Genomic DNA, 22,577 nt, shown 5'->3' with positions numbered 1-22,577 from the left:
GATATTATATTTCGTAAGTTTTCTCTATTGGATGGTACAAAATACTGAGGTGGGAGAGAATATTTGTGTTTTAATTGACATTTCTGAAGTTTTTACAACACAACGTTTATTTACGTGAGTCTACATGGAAATGACTGAATAACAACGAAAAGTCACAATCACAAAGCTAGTAAGAATTTCCTACTACAAGCAACAAAAGATAACTTCTAAGTGTCCCGCAAGAGTCAGAGGTAACACACATACCCTTAATTCCAAGTCCTATTTCGATGGCGAAGACGTAGTCTTCCGTGGAGACGTTCTTGCAGTCGGTATTCGGCGTGAAATGACGTCCGGACCTGGTTCTAGCCTTTAAATAGTATTGGACAGCCAGTCAGATGTTGCTGTAGTAATACTTCCTGAAGGCCATCTCGAACTCCCTCTGAATGAAGTAGTAAGCGGAATGTCTGTTTCCAAAACAGCCGATATTTGTCATTGCTTACGCCTTTGTGCTTAGGCAACCTCGGTCCTATGTCGTGTTAGATGTGTTGCCGGCCCTCAGGGGCTACCTTGGCGACGGCGTAACAATTTGGGTGACGGATATGAATGCACCCTGAGAGACGCAGATCTCCTTTGGATGCAGTACCTGTATGTAGTTTGAGATGTAGCGCAGTGTAGCAGCAAAATCGCTATCCTTCTTCCATGCCCTCAATGATGTGGAGTCTTCCTAATTTTCCCAACAAGAAACATCAACATAATTTTCTACCAATTCGAGTTGCAAGGGAAAGCTTCGCTTGGCGCTTGCCTTACTGTACACACTGACGGAGCTATATGTTATCATTTCCACCGAGGGGTCAAAGCGCGGTGCTGTTGCGTTAATTCAGCTCATCTTGTTTCTCCAAGAATACAGAAGGTCTTAGAATAGCGCTCTCTGACTTACACTCAGGTCCGACTGAAATTGGGACGATCACATGGACGTAACTGCAGGGAGGCCAGGGCAGAAACTGAGGAACTGTTACAAGATGCAGAGGGCCTGTCTAAGAAAACAGCACTTGAGTTTTTACTAAATGGGATATTTAGCATATAGGTTCGAAAAAGGTGACTTGTGCAATGTTACGTGACTTTATGCTTAAATACAGACCTACTATTTTATCAGTTGATTTGTTTTCACCACGTAACGCCCGCTGTTTACGTCCTTCATCGTTGCTGAGCGATGTATCACGTTTCGTTCTGACGCCGCAACTCTTCCTTTCCTATATCTTTACTACTTTTTATCTACATAAATGATGAACTATTGGTTTTGCCGTTTAACAACTTTTTAATAACTGTGGAAGTATTACAGGCATAGGGTCCCACCTAATGTGTCAGCCGCCTGAAGTTTACAAGATTAGTAAGGGAAAAAAACGCCCAAAGAAGTGGGCTACGGAAACACTAAGGAATGAGGAGATACTCTTGAAGTTCTCTGAGGCTATAGATACTGGCACAAGCAATAGCTCAAACCACAGTTACGTTGAAGAGGAATGGACGTCTCAAAAAAGGGCAATTACAGAAGTTGGGAAGGAAGACATAGGTACAAAGAAGGTAACTGCGAAGAAACCATTGGTAACACAAACAAAAACTTCAGTTGATCGATGAAAGAAGGCAGTAGAAATATGTCAACGAACTTCAGTAATAGAGAAACAAAAGTCACTTAAGAATGAAATAAATAGAACGTGCAGGGGAACAAATGCGGAAGTCAAAAAAACCTTTGGTGAAATTAAAAGCAAGGGTGGCAGCATTAAGAGTGCAATGGAAATTCCACTATTAAATGCAAAGGAGAGAGTAGATAGATGGAAAGAGTACATTGAAGGTCTCTATGAGGAAGAAGGCTTGTTTGAAACAGGAGTCGATGTAGAAGGGATAGTGAATCCACTATTAGAAAAAGAATTTAAAAGGGCTTTGGAAGACTTACGATCGATTAAGGCAGGAGGGATAGACAACATTCCATCAGAATTTCTAAAATAATTGGGGGAAGTGGTAACAAAACGATTATTACGCTGGTGTGTAGAATGTATGAGTAAGTCGATATATCAGCAGACTTTCGGAGAAATATCAGCCACACATTTCCGACTGTTGCAAAAGCCCACAAGTGCGAGAATTATCGCACAATCAGTTTAACGACTCATGCATACAAGCTGCTGACCAGGATAATACACAGTAGAATGGAAAAGAAAACTGAGGATATGTTAGATGACAATCAGTGTGGCTTTAGAAAAATAAAGGCATTAGAGAGGCGACTCTGACGCGGTTGATAATGGAAGCAAGACTAAAGAAAAGTTAAGAGAAGTTTATAGGATTTGTCGACTTGGAAAAATAAGGGTAGGCATAGGGAAAGACGAGTAATATACAATGTATACAAGAGTCACGAAGGAATAATAAGAGTGGAAGATGAAGACCGAAGTGCTCGGATTACAAAGGACGTAAGACAGGGATGTGGTCTTTCGCCCCGACAATTCAATCGACACATCGAAGAAGCAATTACAGGAATAAAAGAAAGTTACAAGAGCTGAATTAAAATTCAAGATGGAAGGATATGACATAATATTCGCTGATGACATTGCTATCCTTAGTGGAAGTGAAGAAGAATTACATGATCTGCTGAATGGAATTTATATGCCAATGGGTAAAGAATATGGACTGACAGTAAATCGGGGACAGACGAAAGTAATTAGAAGTAGCTTGAATGAGAAAAGCGAGAAACTTAACATCACGATTGGTGATGACGAAGTAGATGAAGTTAAGGAATTCTGATACCTAGGCAGCAAAATAATCCGCGACGGTCGGAGCAAGGAGGACATCAAACGCAGACTAGCAAAGTCAAAAACGGCATTTCTGGACAAGAGAAATATACTACACTCCTGGAAATGGAAAAAAGAACACATTGACACCGGTGTGTCAGACCCACCATACTTGCTCCGGACACTGCGAGAGGGCTGTACAAGCAATGATCACACGCACGGCACAGCGGACACACCAGGAACCGCGGTGTTGGCCGTCGAATGGCGCTAGCTGCGCAGCATTTGTGCACCGCCGCCGTCAGTGTCAGCCAGTTTGCCGTGGCATACGGAGCTCCATCGCAGTCTTTAACACTGGTAGCATGCCGCGACAGCGTGGACGTGAACCGTATGTGCAGTTGACGGACTTTGAGCGAGGGCGTATAGTGGGCATGCGGGAGGCCGGGTGGACGTACCGCCGAATTGCTCAACACGTGGGGCGTGAGGTCTCCACAGTACATCGATGTTGTCGCCAGTGGTCGGCGGAAGGTGCACGTGCCCGTCGACCTGGGACCGGACCGCAGCGACGCACGGATGCACGCCAAGACCGTAGGATCCTACGCAGTGCCGTAGGGGACCGCACCGCCACTTCCCAGCAAATTAGGGACACTGTTGCTCCTGGGGTATCGGCGAGGACCATTCGCAACCGTCTCCATGAAGCTGGGCTACGGTCCCGCACACCGTTAGGCCGTCTTCCGCTCACGCCCCAACATCGTGCAGCCCGCCTCCAGTGGTGTCGCGACAGGCGTGAATGGAGGGACGAATGGAGACGTGTCGTCTTCAGCGATGAGAGTCGCTTCTGCCTTGGTGCCAATGATGGTCGTATGCGTGTTTGGCGCCGTGCAGGTGAGCGCCACAATCAGGACTGCATACGACCGAGGCACACAGGGCCAACACCCGGCATCATGGTGTGGGGAGCGATCTCCTATACTGGCCATACACCACTGGTGATCGTCGAGGGGACACTGAATAGTGCACGGTACATCCAAACCGTCATCGAACCCATCGTTCTACCATTCCTAGACCGGCAAGGGAACTTGCTGTTCCAACAGGACAATGCACGTCCGAATGTATCCCGTGCCACCCAACGTGCTCTAGAAGGTGTAAGTCAACTACCCTGGCCAGCAAGATCTCCGGATCTGTCCCCCATTGAGCATGTTTGGGACTGGATGAAGCGTCGTCTCACGCGGTCTGCACGTCCAGCACGAACGCTGGTCCAACTGAGGCGCCAGGTGGAAATGGCATGGCAAGCCGTTCCACAGGACTACATCAAGCATCTCTACGATCGTCTCCATGGGACAATAGCAGCCTGCATTGCTGCGAAAGGTGGATATACACTGTACTAGTGCCGACATTGTGCATGCTCTGTTGCCTGTGTCTATGTGCCTGTGGTTCTGTCAGTGTGATCATGTGATGTATCTGACCCCAGGAATGTGTCAATAAAGTTTCCCCTTCCTGGGACAATGAATTCACGGTGTTCTTATTTCAATTTCCAGGAGTGTAGTATCAAAGATAGGTCTTTATTTGAGGACGAAATTTCTGAGTATGTACGTTTCGAGAACAGCATTTTATGGTAGTTAAACATGGGCTGTTGGATAATCAGAATAGAGAAGAATCGAAGCAGATGAGATGTGGTGTTACAGGAGAATATTGAAAATTAGGTGGACTGATAGGTAAGGAATAAGGAGGTTCTGCGAAGTTTCGGGAAGGAAAGGAATATGTGGAAAACACTGACAAGAAGGGCGGATAGGATGGTAGGACATCTATTAAGCAATCATGGAATAACTTCCACGATACTAGAGGGAGCTGTAGAGGATAAAAACTGCAGACGCAGACTGAGATTGGAAAACACCAGGCGTATATTTGAGGATGTAGGATGCAAGCGCTTCCCTGAAATGAGGAGGCTGGCACAAGAGAGGAATTCGTGGACCGCTTCAAACCAGTCAGTAGATTGATAGATTAATGACTCAAAAAGAAAAAGAAAAAAGAAAAGAAAGGGCAACGTAATCCCGCATTGGAAATTCGGTTGACATTTCAAACAAACGGGACCCTCGTCGTATTTCCAATACGGCAGCGGGGAATTTAACATTGCACTTAACTGGATATAAGTAAGATTTCTAATACGGTATACTGTGTACAGTAGGCGTTTTCACGCGAACAGCTGCGGCAGAGTTAAAATTGAGTACATTTTGTACTCTAAATACACTACTTGCACACTTAACATGACCACTCATGTGAGTTGATACAAACTGGACTCCCTCTTGAGATCCAGTGCCGAAATATCTCACTGTTTCTCTAAAACATTTCCGGTGAATTCTAGGACGATACCTTCAAACAGGTATCGCCAGTTACTTCCCACATGCGTAGCCGGTCGACGCTTGTGCTCCGTATCTAATGACATGAAAGGAGCGTTCAACTTCAGTTGACCTTTCTTTAATGTAATTACAGAGCACGTTTCTCCTTTGGGCAACTTACATATTGTTTCCTGGCCAAACTAGCTCATTTGCTGCTCGACATTGCAGTGGAACTTGACCCATAGCTGTACTATAGACCAAAAACCTCGGAAACAATTTTGGATGCACCCTGAGCGACGTCACGTTAGATACACAATTAGACAGCATCATCCACTACTTTCCCATCTCAAAATTACGAGAATGGAAGTTGGTTGAGTGATCGAAAGTGTCATGGTTAGAGAAGTACACAAGGCCGGGAATGTTTTGAGCACCAAGGTCAGGCATGTTGTCAGAGGTGACCAGATCGATGTTATTATGAAGTAGATTCCTCCGAAGAGCGTGAACCAAATCATCTCTTTGATAAGCATAAGAAATTGTTAGTAACAGCTTAACTCAAAGAATTAAGAAAATTACACGAACCACACGTCAATAACCCGTGTCAGCTACTGCAAAAATCTTTGGCTCCAGCTCATGTGCAATGATCAGTGGCAAAACAGTCCCTCTGAACCAGTTGAAATCTGCATTGCTTCATCACAGGATCCCTCTGCAGAATGCCCGCCACCTAGGACACCTAGGCTTGAGCAGCTATCTACGGCTATACAGAACAGCCATCGAAATACTGTATATTAATATTGGTGTAATTTAACAGAAAAGAAACAGGCATGAGACTCATCTTGAGCGATATTTGGCCAAATGCTCTAAGGGGCCTACGGGTAAATTTATTTTTGACAGACGACAGTCGTTAATTGAGTTTTATCCATGGAAGTAAAAAGAGAAGGGACGTCTCATTACGTCACACACTTGAAGTCGATGTCTGCCATCTTAACTAGCCCAAAACCTTAGGAAAGACGCGACTACTGAAGTCACACGTAGGACCATAGATCTTCTCACCAACTCGGAACGAGACAGGAACACCATCAGAAGGCTTTACCCCTGGGCACCGGCGTCTCCGCGACTGTATAGCCCCCGAAGATCCATAGGAGAGGGTTCCACTAAGCCCGATACTAAATATCATAAACTCACCAACATGTGGGATAGCCAAACATCTAGCAGAACTACTAAAACCACATGTGGGTCACACCCCACACCACGTCAAGAACTCGACAGAATTTGTGAAGGTACTCCAAGAGCTGTGCAAAGATGAGAAGGACCTATTAGTCAGCTTTGATGTTACGTCGCTTTTCTCCCGCGTGCCACTGGACGATTCCTTAGCGCTTGTCGATGGACACTTCGGTGAAGATACAATCAAATTCTTCCGACACGTGCTAACAACACCTATTTCAGATGTGTGGGGAAATTCTATGAACAAATAGACGGGGTTGCCATTGGCTCCCCCTTAGCTCCGAGTATTGCCAACCTCTACATGGAGCACTTTGAAGATGTAGCACTGGATACCGCCCGCCTTAAACCAAATGCATTCTATAGATACGCTGACGACACATTTATGGGGCGGCCACATGGCAAGAAAAACGTACAGGAGTTTCTACGTCATCTCAGTGGCATACATGAAAATACCAAGTTCACCATGGAAGTAGAAGAGAACTGATGCTTACCCTTTCTGGACATTTTAATCAACAGAAATCCGGACGGTACGTTGGGACACTCGATCTACAGGGAAAAAGACGCATACTTACCTTTATCTTAATGCTCGGAGTTTCCACCATCCGGCACAACGCAACTCGGTACGAAAGACGTTGGCACAAAGAGCCAGTTTCATCTACGACAGAGCGAGTTTGCCACTGGAATTGCAGTACCCGCGGGAAACTTTCCGAAAAAACGGCTACAGCGAGACGCGCGTTACGGACAGGCAAGAGGCGGGAGGACAAGCCAGAAGAAAGCGAAGCAAATCGTGTAACGTTCCTGCTCTACGCTGGCCCCCCAACAGCCAAAATGGCCAGAATACTGAAAAAGTACGGTATAAAAGCCATTTTCCACACAACGCGAAAAGTAAAGGACATACTTGGTTAGACTAAAGACCCTGTAGGATTACAGACGCCGGGCAGCTGCAGTATCGAGTGCGAATTTCGAAGGCAGTACGTCGGACAAACACAACGGTGTATATCACAGCGCTGTATGGAGCACATCAGAAACGTGCGAATAGGGCAAGTAAGCAAGTCCTCAGTAGCAGAGCATAGCGTTAACCAGGGGCACACCTTCAACTTTGAAGAAACGAAGAAGATGTGCAGTGCCAACAGCTTCTGGGACTCCGTCTTCAAGGAGGCAATGAAAACGTCTCCACAGCAATCTGGTCAACCGCGATAGAGGATTTCAACTTAGCGCAACGTGGATTCCACAATTGAGAAGATACGCCAGGAACGCTCCGTTCTGGAGGTGGCGGCGTCCGCGGACAGAATGGACAACGACCAGGACTCGCCGCCCGCACCAGAGCCGCACCGTGAACCCACACCACCGGCCGCGCCGCTCGGCACCCGTTTCCGGAGTCTCGTGATTGGCCCGCCTGCAAAAGAGGACAGCGGTCAAGTACGTTTATAGGACTGTGCAGCGCAGTGGACCCCTCAACGCCCCCCCACCCCAGACCACCACCCCTTCACCTGCACCTACATGGATCCCGAGTCTCCTGGCGCAGATCCGCAAAGTATCTCGGCGTAACTTTGAACTCGAGACTAACGTGGAAATCCCATATAGACGAGATCCACAGGAAGATCTGTGCCAGAATGTCAATCCTACACCCAGTCCTCAACACAACCAGCTCCCATCCCTGCTCTGTAGGACTCAAGGCCTATCAGGCCCTTACGGCCAGTAATGGAGTGTGCGTGTACTGTCTGGGGATATGCGGCGAAGCAGCACCTGGACAAACTCCAGAGACTGCAGAACCGCGTCCTCATGAGGGCACTGCACCTACCCATGGGATCCCCCACCGACGATCTGCACGCCGCTGCCGAAATCCCACTCCTCAAAGAAAGATTCCAAGATCTGGCAAGGGCTTTCCACGGGAGCTCTTCCAGATCTGGAAATAACCTCATCCACTCCTCAGGTCAGTATGACATGTCCCGCGACAAGCACAAACGCCCCATGACGTTCTTCGACGACTAAGTCGAAGAGAAAAATCCCAAAAATCTCCAAATCCTAATACCAATCCTTAATCCTTAAAATACCCAACATCTCGCCAACCTCTGGCAAGTAGTAGACACCACCAGAACACCAACACAACACATAGGCAGCCGAAACAGTCAAAGACAATCACACACTCACAACACACATTGTGGAGTAAAAGCCAACAGGCTATAAACTCCTCCATACACTTCCCCAAGGAGGGGAAAGTAAAAGGTGAGAGAGGCAGCATCCCGAGACCTTGCTTGAGGATGATGGGTACGAAATTCATCGAAATGTTTCGACAAGACGACGCCACCACTTGGCTGATCACCCGAGGAGAGTTCATAAACGTTTCTTTGTGATAACTCCTATTCCGCAGAAGATTATCTATTACCGTAAAGTGTAAATGATGTTGGTTAGGAATTAGTGACTAACATCTGTCTGTCTTTAATTGAAAAACGTAAAAACTAAAAAATGATCAGCATGGGCGAAGATTTAAAAAAAAAGAAAAAAAACTGGTTCAGTATATAATGGTTCGTTCCATATCATTAAATTTTATCATGCAAATGACAAATGGGACACGAAACTAAGTAACTAGCTATTACTACATCACAAAGCGTGGCACAGAGTTATATACTTAGAAAATCTCAAAATGAAATTCAAAAGGAAAATACGGCAGATGATCAAAGTAGACATACAGGGTGATCAAAAAGTTAGTATAAATTTGAAAACTTAATAAACCACGGAATAATGTAGATAGAGAGGTAATAATTGACACACATGCTTGGAATGACATGGGGTTTTATTAGAACAAAAAACAAAAAGTTCACAAAATGTCCAACAGATGTCGCGTAAAAGATCTCTTGCGCGCGTCGTTTGGTGATGATCGTGTGCTCAGCTGCCACTTTCGTCATGCTTGGCCTCCCAGGTCCCCAGATCTCAGTCCGTGCGATTATTGGCTTTGGGGTTACCTGTAGTCGCAAGTATATCGTGATAGACCGATATCTCTAGGGATGCTGAAAGACAACATCCGACGCTAATGCCTCACCATAACTCCGGACATGCTCTACAGTGCTGTTTACAACATTATTCCTCAACTACAGCTATTGTTGAGGAATGATGGTGGACATATTGAGCATTTCCTGTAAGGAACATCGTCTTTGCTTTGTCCTACTTTCTTATGCTAATTATTGCTATTCTGATCAGATGAAGCGCCATGTGTGGGAAATTTTTAAAATTTGGTATTTTTTGGTTTGTGCCATTCCAAACATGTGTGTCAATTTGTACCTCTCTATCTACATTACTCCGTGATTTACTCAGTTTTCAAATTTATACTGACTTTTTGATCACCCGGTACATTTCAATTTTCCTACGTTTGGTTGTTCCTGAAAAACTGACAGAGTTACTGGCGAGAAATATTCCGGGAAAAGAAACAGATAGGTAGGCCTCCATCTTACACAGGTTAAGCAATCATTAAAAAAAAATACTTATATACATATTAAAGCAAATGTCCATTTTACCATTTTATGGGGTCTTAAGCGTTTGAGACCATTCCCTTAATCACATTTATAGCATTCCGCAACGGTGGAAGATGTTTAAAAAAGTATACATTTTTTGCCGGGCGCTGTGGCCTAGCGTTTCTAGGATTTTCAGTCTGGAACCGCGCGACGGATACGATCGCAGGTTCGAATCCTGCCTCGGGCATGGACGTGTGTGATGTCCTTAGGTCAGATAGGTTTAAGTAGTTCTAAGTTCAAGGAGACTGATGACCTCAGATGTTAAGTCCCACAGTGGTCAGAGCCATTTGAATTTTATATATTTTTTTCTTACCCTGTAATTGCTATTATTGGCCACACACTGAATGACACATCATAGGTAAGAATTCAAAGCGAGAATGTGTGTAAACTACAATAGGACTAATGCTCTGACAATCTAATGAAACAAGAACTCTATTCTGCATAGAGGTATACCTCTGTGCAGTTCTGTTTCTTTGACATTTCGATAGTCGTTCACTTTGTTCAAATGCACAATATGCAATAGCATGCCTTGCGTCTTTCCTTATTGCACACGTTTATGGGCTAACAAAAGAACACGTAGGTAAGGTTCTTGCACAAGTGAACATTAAAAATATTGTGTTTATGAGTTGAAAGCTGAAAATGAAACAAAGAAGAAGAAGTACCAGTAAGCAAACAAACATTAGTTTCGGAGTTCCAGCTTCATTTTCTATCTATAAAAATACAGTAAAACTGGAATAAAATGTATTACGAAAGCATCCTTTTCACATGACATACTTCTCTCGGTTATTAGAATCATTTCCACAAAAACAAGTCACATTAACGAGGCCAGCAAAAACTCATTAAAGATCTGAAAAAGGAGTGAAATTCCTTCCTGACACTATGCTGTTAATGTAAGAACTGTAATTTTTTGTATTTAAAGCAGCTGTTGCATGCAGATAGGCTCCGCCCACTCTTGCTACGAAACAAAGTATAGCGCCTATATCGCCATGTCCCTCTTTTTTACCTCCATCGTCACGACACTTCTGCTTCATTTTCGTTACAATCTGTGAAAGCAGCTCTCCAAGTGAACAGTAAGCTACACTTCTCAATACGATATCGGATGAGTGCGAATAGTATTGTTGATATTGACATATAACACAGTTTTTACAATATCAGTTGTACGTAGTAGCATGAAAATAGGCATAAAGAATGACAACCATTTGATTTTCTGTAGTTTCCAAAGGACTCTGGTAGGTTTGAAATTGTTCATAACAAGGCAGTTTATTTACGATTTGCATATAACCTACATATATTTACTGAAGAAAGTCATTTTCTCTTAAGACAAAAAATGGCAAGTGAACAGCAGAAGACTTGACCTTGTTGAGAAAGATGCTGTGTATCTACTCAAAAATGTCAAGTGTTGTTCACTAACATTCCAGTCAAGTTAGGGAATGTCGGATGTAGGAAAACTGTATGGAATGTATTGAGTACTTTATTTAACGTATCAAGTAAGCCACCGCAACTGTAGCTGAAGGGAGAATCAAACAGACATGATAATATGAGGGTTATTCGGAAAGTAAGGGACGATCGGTCGTGAAATGGAAAATAAAGTGAAAATCTAATGAAGCTATGCTCAGATGCGTTGGGCACTGTGTCTATCACGCCCGATTGCATCATGTCGCTCTTTCCAGTTCTGAGCTCACAGTGAGAACGTAAAGATGGCTAGAAATTAGCGTATCCCATCAAGTAAGAGGGCCTGGCGACAGATTTCGCTTGAAGTTATGCACTCCACAAAACATAACTGTCATGTGGTTCGTTCTACACGACAATTCTTGGCCACACTCTGCAGGGGCAATGAAGATGCTCCTAAAGAGTTTTCAATGGGACGTGTTTGATCACTCACAATATAGTTGGTAATTAGCTACCCCTGAGGTTCATCTCTGCTCACATGAACCGCTGGCTATGAAGACAATATTTTGACAAAGACAATGAGCTACAGTCCAGCGTAGAAAGTTGTCGAAAAGTACTTACGGCTGTCTTCTATAAAGAGGGAATTCAAAAGTTGGTACAGCGCTACGACAGATGTCTAAGTCTGAGCGGCGACTGTGTACAGAAGTAGCTGGAAGGTGTAGCCAACCGCTGCAAATAAAACAGTTTTGATTTTCAATGGTTTCAATTTTGCGATCTATCTTTCCATTCTTTCCGAATAGCCCACGTAATAGGTTAAAACTAATAAAACTGTTTCCCAGCACAGAAGAAACCAGTTTCATAAACGGCAGGATTCTTCAACACAGTCGCTTTTTAAGAAAAAGTAATTACATTTACAAAAAAAATCATGTATTAGAAAGTCAACTGAAGTATAAGAATATGGGAATCATTAGACGCCGTACAAAATCGGCACGTGTCAAGGGAAGTGCCTGTGACAATATGAACAGACAACAACAAAAATATATGTTTCTCACGTGTGAAAAACGTGTTTATGTTCTCTTGCTTTCTTCATCTGAGCAAGATGCCGTTATACACATATTCGAAAATATTTCATTAATCTCACGGCTGGCTTTCTCGCCGTAAGGGGTGCTGGCGTCGTTCTATCAGACGGTAACAACTATTACATTAGCGTCGCGACAGTAATGTTACACTGCGATACTACTGCATGTAATCCTCGACTACGAACTTTCCCACAGTATTTATGTCGCTCTTCTATATCTGATTCGCCTATTGGAAAGACACAGCAGAACGAGGAGCACCTCAGGAGATGTGCAGTGCATCTCTGGACTTCTATAAAAGCCGTATGATTCAGCAGCAGCTAAGACCCTAGCCGTGATAGCCTTTATTGAATGACAGCAGCAACGTCTCGAACAGTGATGAATTCAAGAGGTGGTACAAGGAGGGAAAATAGCCCTAGAAGATAAAAATTCCCCTTGAGAAACTCGTATCTATTTGTGTATAACATTAAAAGTCAAAATAACGTATGAACTTAAGCTATCGTCTGGGCTGGAGTAATGTAACAACTAATGAGCTAGCATTGTTTTGACAAAATTCAGCTGCACCGGCAGGGTGTTAAATCTGCATTTGCTGATACGCAAAAAAAGGCTCAATTTAAATACAAAAGCTGCTGCCTGCTACACACTCAGCGCTACTCAGCTTCCATTGTTGTAATGAATTTCAACTTCTTGTATGCAGCTATTTTAACAGTAACTCAGTGAACAGCCTACTATGGGAAAGTGATATGATTATGCAATGTGCGTGCGGTCTTCGTCAATTTCTCGTATAAAAAAAGCGTGAGTGCCGAAAAGCAATTTGGAAAAAACAGACTTTATTTGCTTTCTTTTCTAATAAAAGACAGTGCACTGCAGAAGACATAGATGAGTGTGTGTCTATTGAAAGAATTGCTAGTGAATGTGAAGGTGAACTGCATACTGAATCTTCACTTATTCTTCCTCAGTTTTCGAACGAAAATTATACTATTTCTGACTCATCCTCAGTTATAAACCTAAAAAGAGTGTTGAACGCCAGATTAAGTACCGGCAAAAAATGGGAATGTATGTACAGTCGGCTGCACTTTGACCACTATCGGGGTGCAAATTGTGTTATATGGATTTGAAAACGGTGTCGAAACTCTGCAAAAAGCACGGTGAGTAGTAAGTATCTTTTACTAAAATGAGAAAAGCTACTGGAAGCACCGAAAAACTTTAAAAGAACGCCATTTCAGAGATACGTGCTAAAGCCTGTGCACTTTAAAACTGAAAATTACAGTGATTAAACGCTCCAAAGGTTGAAAGGTGGCTACACTGAGCCACTGCGCCAGAGATTGCGCCAAAGAGTATTATTAAGCCGCCTACACAGTGCTTGGAGAGAACTCGTAGAAGTCAGTGCCTGTCGAGAGCTCGTAGTAGTCAGTGCCTGCCGAGGACTCGTGGTAGTCAGTACTTGTTAAGAACTCGTAGCAGAGAGTGTTTGTAGGCAGTGCTTGCTGAGATGTGATATTGGAGAGTTCTGGTTGAGATGTGGTAGTAGCGAGTCGGTGTGGAGAGATTGTAATGTTTAGAGTGCTTTTCATCAATATAAATTAAGGTAACAAGCTACTTTTCTTTCTTTTCTCATTATTTCAATGTCCTGAATAATGTGTCATCACAGGTTCAGTCAACAAAGCATCTGGCTTGTGTTCTTGTATTAGAGTGTAATTCTGCTTTCCTTACGCAATTATAGTATTTCTATTTTTTATCACGTCAGTATAAATGATATTTAAAATTTCTTGTCTGTTGAAGAAGAACCGTGCCAGATGTGTACGTTGAGTCACACACCCACACACAGAACAATTACACTTGTGCTTTGGTTTAGTAGGTTTTATAGTTGCTGGGGACTTAATTAATTAACTGTGTTAACGAAAATTTTCTTTCGTTGTTTGTTGTTATTCTATGCAGTCAGATTGCGTACAAATACTAGTCAGGGCCAACCGTTTACGACACAGCGTAATCGGACTTACAGCTACTAAAAATATTTGCATTTTATTTAATTCAGCCCCCATGCAAGGTTAATCGCAAAGTAATGTCTTCTTCAATCCGAGGGTGTGTTTCCTTAGTATTGAAGAACACCCCCACACAACAAAATAGGAATCTCTAATTCGTAAGGTAGTATTAAGAAGCTACATTAATCTTGAAAACTGGGTTAATTCCAGAGTGAAAGGTCCATATACACTGAAGAGCAAAACTTTATGAATACTGCCCACACGAGGTCGTGTGCTGCCTGGTCGCGCAGAAGGCACTTGACACGGTAAGACAAATATGTGAATGGGGCAGAGGCAAATGGGGAATCATTCTAGCGACGGTAAGTCGCGCAAATGCGCAAACTATGCGACTGACAAAAGCCAGATGTTGCGGCCCAGTGCCTGGGAGCGAGCATCTCGGAAACGGCGAAGCTGTTCGCGTGCTGCTGGGGTGAGCGTCTATGGAAAGAGATTGATGAATGCTGAAACCACGAGTAGGCGACGAGAAGTTGGACGTCCAAACTTCATCATCCATACCTCATCAAAGAATATAGGGATCGGAGGCTTGCCCACTCTCTACAGCAGGATATGCGGTGGTCTGTGGCAGATCTGATGACAGAGTACAGTGCAGACGCAGGCACGAGTGGTTTGGAGCACACCGTTCAGTGAACAGCCTTGAGCATGGTGTTCCGCAGCAGAGGACCCGTACGTGTTCCCTTGTTGGCCTAACAACATTGTCAGACATGATTACAGTATGCACAGGATCATCAAGTAGGACCGGGTATAAATGGAATCGTGTCGCCTGATCGGATGAGTCCCAATTATTTTTAAACCAGGCCGATGTTCGAGCTCAGATACGCTGTCATCCAGGGGAATGGCTGCTCGAAACATACAGCGCGCCACGGACGCAGGCCTTTGAAAGCAGTATTACGTTATGGGAACGTTCATCTGGGATTCCATGGAAGCTGCGGCAGTAATCGAAGGCACGATGATACCTGTGAACTAAGGGAACATTATTAGGGACCACCTTAACCCGTTATCCTTCATATCTTCCTTAACAGCAATGGGATCTTCCAGCAGGAAACTATCCGTGACACAAATCCATAATCGTGTTGCTGTGGTTTCAAGAGCATTATAGTGAACTCAGGTTGATGTCTTGGTCATCAAATTCGACTTACCTGAATCCGATGAAACCTAAATAGAACGCTATCGAGCTTCAGCTCTACGCCCTCGAACCAACCGCACATAAATTACGGCAAGTGTGTGACCTGTGAGTAACATCTGCTGCTGCACACTTCTGGAAACCTGTCAAGTATGGAAACCTATCAAGTGCTTCTATAACCCATGGCACGCAGAATCAGTGCTGAATTTCGTTACAGAAGTGGACCAGTGTGCTTTAAAGTAGGTGGACATAACGTGTTGGTTCATCAGTGTATCTTATCAGATATACTGGGGATGAGAAACCTACAGAAATTTTCATTGATAACGACAGATATACTGTAAAGAACACTCGACTTTTTAGTAAATGTAGGCCTACATTACTCCGTACAATAATTATGTTTTATTGATTCTCATAATTTTATACTTTAAGATAAATAATTAATTTTGCTACACCTATCTAGTGCTTACACTATATGATTAAGTATCACAGATGAAGGGAAATTTTTACATATTAGTAACATTGCTATTTATTTAGTATGTTATCAATAAAATCTGTAGCCTGTAAGCTTTTTCCCCTCCCTCCCCCGTGTACTTAATATCCCCTCCCCTCCAGCCCCTCCCTTGAGGAAAACGGCTGTCTTCATCAATGGTCTCAAGAGCTTCGTTGATAACGTACCAAAATAGATCAGAGCATATTGCAGTACATTGTATGAAGCAGTACGGTAGCCTACTGAGTGTTACCCAGAAGTAGATTTTGATTTCGCAGATTTGCAAAGAAGATGATCACTTTCAACCAGTTTCCCTTTGCTTTGTGACTTTTCTGATTTTATTAAGCGGTAAAGTTATTTGGGTTATTTTCATGTGTTGTTGCTTCACTCCCTGCTTCCCTTGAATCAAGCCAACACACATTAATGAGTCTGCAGGAAGCGAAAAACCTATTTGAGTAGTGCTTTGTTTGTTTTCCAGAAAGCCAGCTCCTCATTTTGTGTTACGACATGTTTACTGCTGGTGCAGAAACGACAAGCAACTCTCTTCGATTTGCTTTCCTTATGATGTTACGGCATCCTGACGTCCAGGAACGAGTGCACAAAGAGATAAAAGAAGCAGTTGGTACTGACAGACTTCCAACTCACGAGGACAGAGACAGGTACTCAGATCAATTTTATTATACTTATTAACTTATGGGAGAAAGTTGTTAAGACTTGACAGCTAGATGATGTTTGTAATTTAGTTATGCATATAACCAACTAATCTTAATATTTACAAACAGTTTACGAGACACTTACATTAACACACATTCCAAGACTAAAGAAGGGAACAATGACCCACAAAGGAATTACCCAAATGTGACAGGAATTGGTAGATGTGATGTACTTATGCGGATCAACAAATGACAACAATTTCAGAAGGAAATGGATCATAAATTGAGCAAGTCTATATCCCGTTGGTCCACCCCTGCCCCTTATGTCCTCCTGAAGCATATTATGACAAATTATGTCCAATTGGCGAGTTATATCGCCAAAAACACGAGATGGTTAGAGGAACCTGCCAAAAAAGCTCCAACCATTCTCAATTGGAGAGATATCCAGAGACCTTGCTGGCCACGGCAGAGTTTGGCAAGCACGAAGACAAGTAGTAGAAACTCTCACCGTGTGCGGGCAGGCATTGTCTTGCTGAAATGTAAGCCAGGATGGCTTTCCGTGAAGGGCAACAAAATGTGTGTGATATAGTCGATGCACCGCCATGCTTTGAAGGTGCAGCGGATGACAACCAAAGAGGTCCTCCTATGAGAAGAAACGGCATTCCCAGACCATCAGTCCTCCTTGTCGGACATTGGTGGATGACAGTCAGGTTGGTATTTCATCGCTGTCTGGGTTGTCTCCAGACACTTCCTTGCTTGTCATCGGGGCTCAGACCGATGCGGGACTCGTCACTGAAGACAATTCTAGCCAGCCAATGAGACTGTCTACAGACGTGTTGCCCGCCAAATGGCCCTACAACTGGGAGTGATAGTCTGGGGTACAATTTCATTTCATAGCAGGACTTCTTCGGTAATCATCCATGGCACCATTACTGCACACTGGTATGTCCAAAATATTCTATACCCCATTTTTTTTCACTTGCTGCTATGTTTTCTGACCCACCCTCTGGTTGCTTATGGCGGGTCGTTATATGCGACTTGGCCGCTGTGACTGGGTTCAGGGCCCAGAGTGGCTATTAAGACACCACTCCGTTTCCCGACCCCATCCACACCGTTGCCCGTGTCCCGCCACGTGGAGGCGGGCTCTTTATTCTTCGTGTATGTACAATTATTATTTCTTCTGGTGCAGCATTTTAAAACCATTATAAATAATATAATGGAATAGGGAAGTGAAGTACAAATGAATTTGGTATTTAAGAATAATCAAAAAGAAGATTCATGGCAAATCATCGTGGGCTTGCATTTCAGCAAAATAATGCCCGCTCGCACATGACGAGAGTTTCTACTGCTTGTCTTGTGCTTGCCAAATCTTACCTTGACCAGCGCGGTCACCGGATCCCTCGCTAACTGAGAAAGTTTGGAGCATTATTGGCATGACTCTCCAACCAGCTCGGAATTTTGAGTATCTAAAGCACTAATTGGATATAATTCGGCACAATATCCCTTAGGATGACATCCAGCAACTTTATCATTCACTGCTGTAATATTAATAATTTTCGCCTCACAAACATTAATAAACACTCAATAGTAAACGCCCTATGGCCGAAAGTTATCGAACAATTGTAAAGTAAAAGAAATGAACCATCGCATAGCAGCGACAGAGTCTATTACTCTTTATCTTTGCCGTTCTTGCGCGGTGCCTGCAAATCTCTATGTACATGTATCGATTAATGATATAAAAAAGAATCTGTTGTTTCAAGACAAATGAGGCTTTTGGCGCCTCACCTTTTACTGTTTGTATTCTATGAAAGGCGGACGCGGACTTGCTGCGTTCCGCAACTGTATTTTATATTTAATGCGAAAATACTGAGTGAATATGCTAATTGTTTTTTTTTCAATCAGAAAACATGTAGTTTCTTGTAACTGATTACGAACAGACAGCATCAAGAGAACATTTTGACTGTTATGTATAAAGTATTTAACCACAATGGTCATCTATTGTAATTTAATATGAAAAGGTACGTAGCATTAAAAAAAAGTGTGTTAGAGTTAAGTGTGCTTATTTTAGTAAATTAACCTTGCTGATTTCCATCTCCTCATTTACTCAATTGATAATTATTTTGTGTTACTTCATCATCATAAATTACGATCACGCTGATGGGCCGAACGCAGCATGAGGCAGAAGGAACATTATCGTTTTCCTACTATTTCTGAGCCATTTTTTTTTAATTGTGTAGTGTTGCATTTCTTTTAAAGTCCATAAATCTTCAGGTCCCTTAGTGTTGTTCCCGGTATGACTACATCGCGAATATAAAAATGCAGAGAAATGATAATGTTTCTCTTATTCAGGTATTTAATGCTCAACGTATATTATTATAATAGTGTAATCAATCCCTGATTCTGTTGCCAAGTGGCCCACAAAAATATCCACTTTTTCCACATTTAAAAAAATAAAATAAAATAACAATTCTTGTTCTTCTTGCCTCCCCCCCCCCCCCCCCCGCCCCCCAACTCCCAAGAGCAACGCTACACTTGGCCCCCGAACAGGGACTTGATCAAAAATCATTTCATGTATGTGTTTAAAAATTTTTCAGTGCTTGTTCTAATAATTGTTTCATTTTTCATGTGGATGCAGTTCAACCGAGAAAGAGAGGTGGGAAAACCTTTTAATTAATTTAGAAGAACGATTGATGAAATTACCAAAAAACGCGAGTATCCATCCGTATCACCATCAAGACAGCCATAGTAAGTGAAATTTTTATACGCAGTAGCCAAGCTTTCGTAGTGACATTGCATCTTTCGAGTTGATCAAAATGTAAACCTGTCTCTCCTTGCCTTGAAACAGCTTTATTTCAGTTTGTCCACAGTCCATTCTTATGTAGTTAAATTCAGTGAAAGTGTACCATTGTTGCCAGTGCATCAAAAAAAAATTACAATATGGCGGATAATTACGCTCAAAACTGGTAAAACGTGTGATATTTCATTTGTTTGTAATTAGTACGAACCATCTTGTCTTCTTGGCGTACATGAACGTCAGTTGTTACCCAGAGTTAAAATTTCATCTTAGGTCCCAGTAAGCCATAGCACTACGTCACAGACAAACGACTGACGGCAGTGACAAACAATATCTGTAGCATTTTGACGTTTGACAAATAATTCATGAACATGGCTGACAGTAAACAGCGGACACAAACTAAAGCAGACGACAGCGGTGATGCGAATGAACCTCACTATCCATTACAATCACGCGCGATAAGTATACGAGCGGAGGCAGAAGCAGCCTCGACCGAAGTTTTAGAAGCTGGTCCTAGTGTGCAAACTATTCCCGCTTTTGAAAAAAATGACTTGGCCGCAATGATCGAAGCAATAATGGAACGTAAGTTCGTAAGCCAAAAACAGGAAAGATTAGATGAAAAAGCCCGCGAAGAAAAAGAGAAGGCCGAAAGACGGCATAATAAAGATCAGGTCCTTACAAATCTGTGCAATTCAGTAAAAACAGACATAAATTCAGTAAAAACAGATCTGCAAACGGAGATAAATGACCTAAATACACAGTTAAATTCGGTAAAGGCCGAGCTGAAGGCAGACATAACAGCTGATTAAATTCCCTGTTGGGTAATGTCCAAAGCCAAATCAGTAGTCAGATCACGACCATGAGACTAGAAATTGACACACGAGTCAAAAATAGAGAATATTTCAAAACGGTCAGATGAAAAAATCGAAGCAGCCAAGGGAGAGATAAATTCAAAAGTGATGGAATATCAAAAACTAGCTGCGACCTTAAAAGAAGATTATACTGCAATCTCTGATGAGGTCAAGGGAGCTAAAACCGCAGTAGACACGATCGAGAATGTTGTTGATGATTTTTCCAAACAGATTGCGACTCTTAATGTAGAGGATCAAATAAAGAATACTGTTAAGGGGATACGGAATCGGATTTTGGGTTAAAATCGAATTTTTTTTTATTGGCGTATTATATTCTGCCATGTTTCCTCTTTAAAATGACGTATCATACATAGCTCTACTACAATTATAACTATTTTATTTTTACATATTTGTGAGATCGGGTATTGCGCTTTAGTTATACACGTCTCTCGTGGCTGACCATGAACTTTTTGGCAGTACCTTTAAAGTGACATGAATTCAAATATCCCGGTTTCCAGCGACTATTTATACACTAGTTGCCCGAAAATGTTTCTCTCTGGTTTCCTCAAGTTACTCTTTGACTTTGTGGCGGGACTGTTTTGTAAACAGTGTGATATAAGAAAGTAGTTGTTGTTGAGTTATTTCGTATTTAGTGCTTCATTTTTCGCAGTGAAAATGCCTAGAGCTAAAGCAAAAGTATTTAAAAAGCGTGTGAACTGGCAAAAGAAAATAAATAATGATTCATTAGCAAAGCAAAGCAGTTCATCATCATCACTGTTGGAAAATGTGAATCCACTTATTACTGATTTGCCGAACGAACTTACACCAAATGAAAACAGTACTTCTCATAAAAAACTAAGAGATTTGGAAGAGAAATATAATTTACTTGATAGAGGGAATGATGTTTTTGAACTCATTGATACGAATATATTGTGTGAAGCTCTTGAAAACAGTTTGTGCTGCAAAAAATGTCATGGAAACGTTTCTCTGAAAGTAGAATCCCATGTTGGCCTGGCTGCCCAGTTTAATTTAATATGCAGTGTTTGTAAATACAGCTGTAAGTTTCCAAGTTCGGTTTCAGTAACTGTAAATAATGGATACAAGAAAACTGAACTTTATAGTGTAAATATTAGGTTAGTTTATGGATTGCGAGCAATTGGTAAGGGCAAAGCAGCTGGTGATATGCTATGTGGTGTTCTAAATCTTCCAAGTGCACCTTCAAAGTTTGAAGCTTACAATTATGTACTAGGATCTGCAGTTGAAGATGTAGCACAGAAGTCAATGCAGGTTGCTGTGGAAGAAGCAGTGGAAGAAAATGACGGCAGTCGTGACCTCACAGTGGCGTTTGATGGCACGTGGCAGAAAAGGGGCCACACCTCCAACAATGGTGTTGTAACAGCAACTAGTGTTGATACTGGCAAGGTTATTGATGTTGCAATAATGTCTAAATACTGTAGGTGCACAGGCAGGCTGAAAAATGAACACAGTGATGACTGTATTGCTAATTATTATGGTAGTAGTGGTGGCATGGAGGTTGCTGGGGTGAAGAAAATTTTTCATCGCTCTTCACAGTGGTATAATGTTCGCTATGTCAAATATCTGGGAGATGGTGACTCTAAAGCATTCAAAGAAGTTTTGGAAAGCAAACCATATGGGAACAGTGTAAATATAAGCAAACTTGAATGTATAGGACATGTGCAGAAGAGAATGGGTGCCAGGCTGAGAAGGTTAAAATCAGTTATGAAAGGGAAAAAACTAGATGATGGGAAAACCTTGGATGGCAGAGGAAGATTGACTGATTCCATAATAGACCACATTCAGAACTGCTATGGCCTTGCAATCAGGCAAAATACAGGCAATCTTGAAGAAATGAGGAGAGCTATATGGGCTTTATATTTCCACACCGCATCCACGGATGAGCATCCACAACATGATTTGTGCCCCAAAGGTGAAAACAGCTGGTGTAAATACAATAGGGGACTAACAACAGGAGAGAAATACATTCACCACCACAGTCTACCATCAGCCATCATGGCAGAAATAAAGCCCATTTTCAGAGATCTGGCTGACAGAAGTCTTCTGATGAAATGTCTTCACGGAAAAACGCAGAACCCCAACGAGTGCTTGAATAGTGTGATATGGCATCGTCTCCCAAAAACAGTGTTTGTCGGAATTAATACAATACATTTTGGTGTGTATGATGCTGTGGCAACCTTCAATCTTGGAAATATAACTAAATGCCAGGTCCTTCAAAAGTTGGGTATGTGTGTTGGTTCCCGTACGGTACGTGCTATGTTCTTTTTAGATCAGCACAGACTAAGGCATGCTGATAATATAATCAAGACATTAGTG

The 22,577-nt window shown here is 42.5% G+C and overlaps 1 protein-coding gene across 1 annotated transcript in view; it reads left to right on the top strand.

Annotated features, from left to right (window-relative positions):
• LOC124613499 (methyl farnesoate epoxidase-like) overlaps positions 1-22,577 on the top strand; it is a 150,667-nt gene that overhangs the window by 91,083 nt on the left and 37,007 nt on the right. Inside the window, exon 5 of the mRNA XM_047142206.1 lies at positions 16,406-16,586. Coding sequence (XP_046998162.1) covers positions 16,406-16,586 — 181 coding nt within the window. The remainder of the gene's footprint in view (positions 1-16,405; positions 16,587-22,577) is intronic.

The sequence above is a fragment of the Schistocerca americana genome, chromosome 4 (assembly GCF_021461395.2).
Source record: "Schistocerca americana isolate TAMUIC-IGC-003095 chromosome 4, iqSchAmer2.1, whole genome shotgun sequence".
NCBI classification, from domain to species: Eukaryota; Metazoa; Arthropoda; class Insecta; order Orthoptera; family Acrididae; genus Schistocerca; species Schistocerca americana.
The sequence above is the reverse complement of the archived record's forward strand: the minus strand, read 5'-3'. Positions and strand labels throughout refer to the sequence as shown.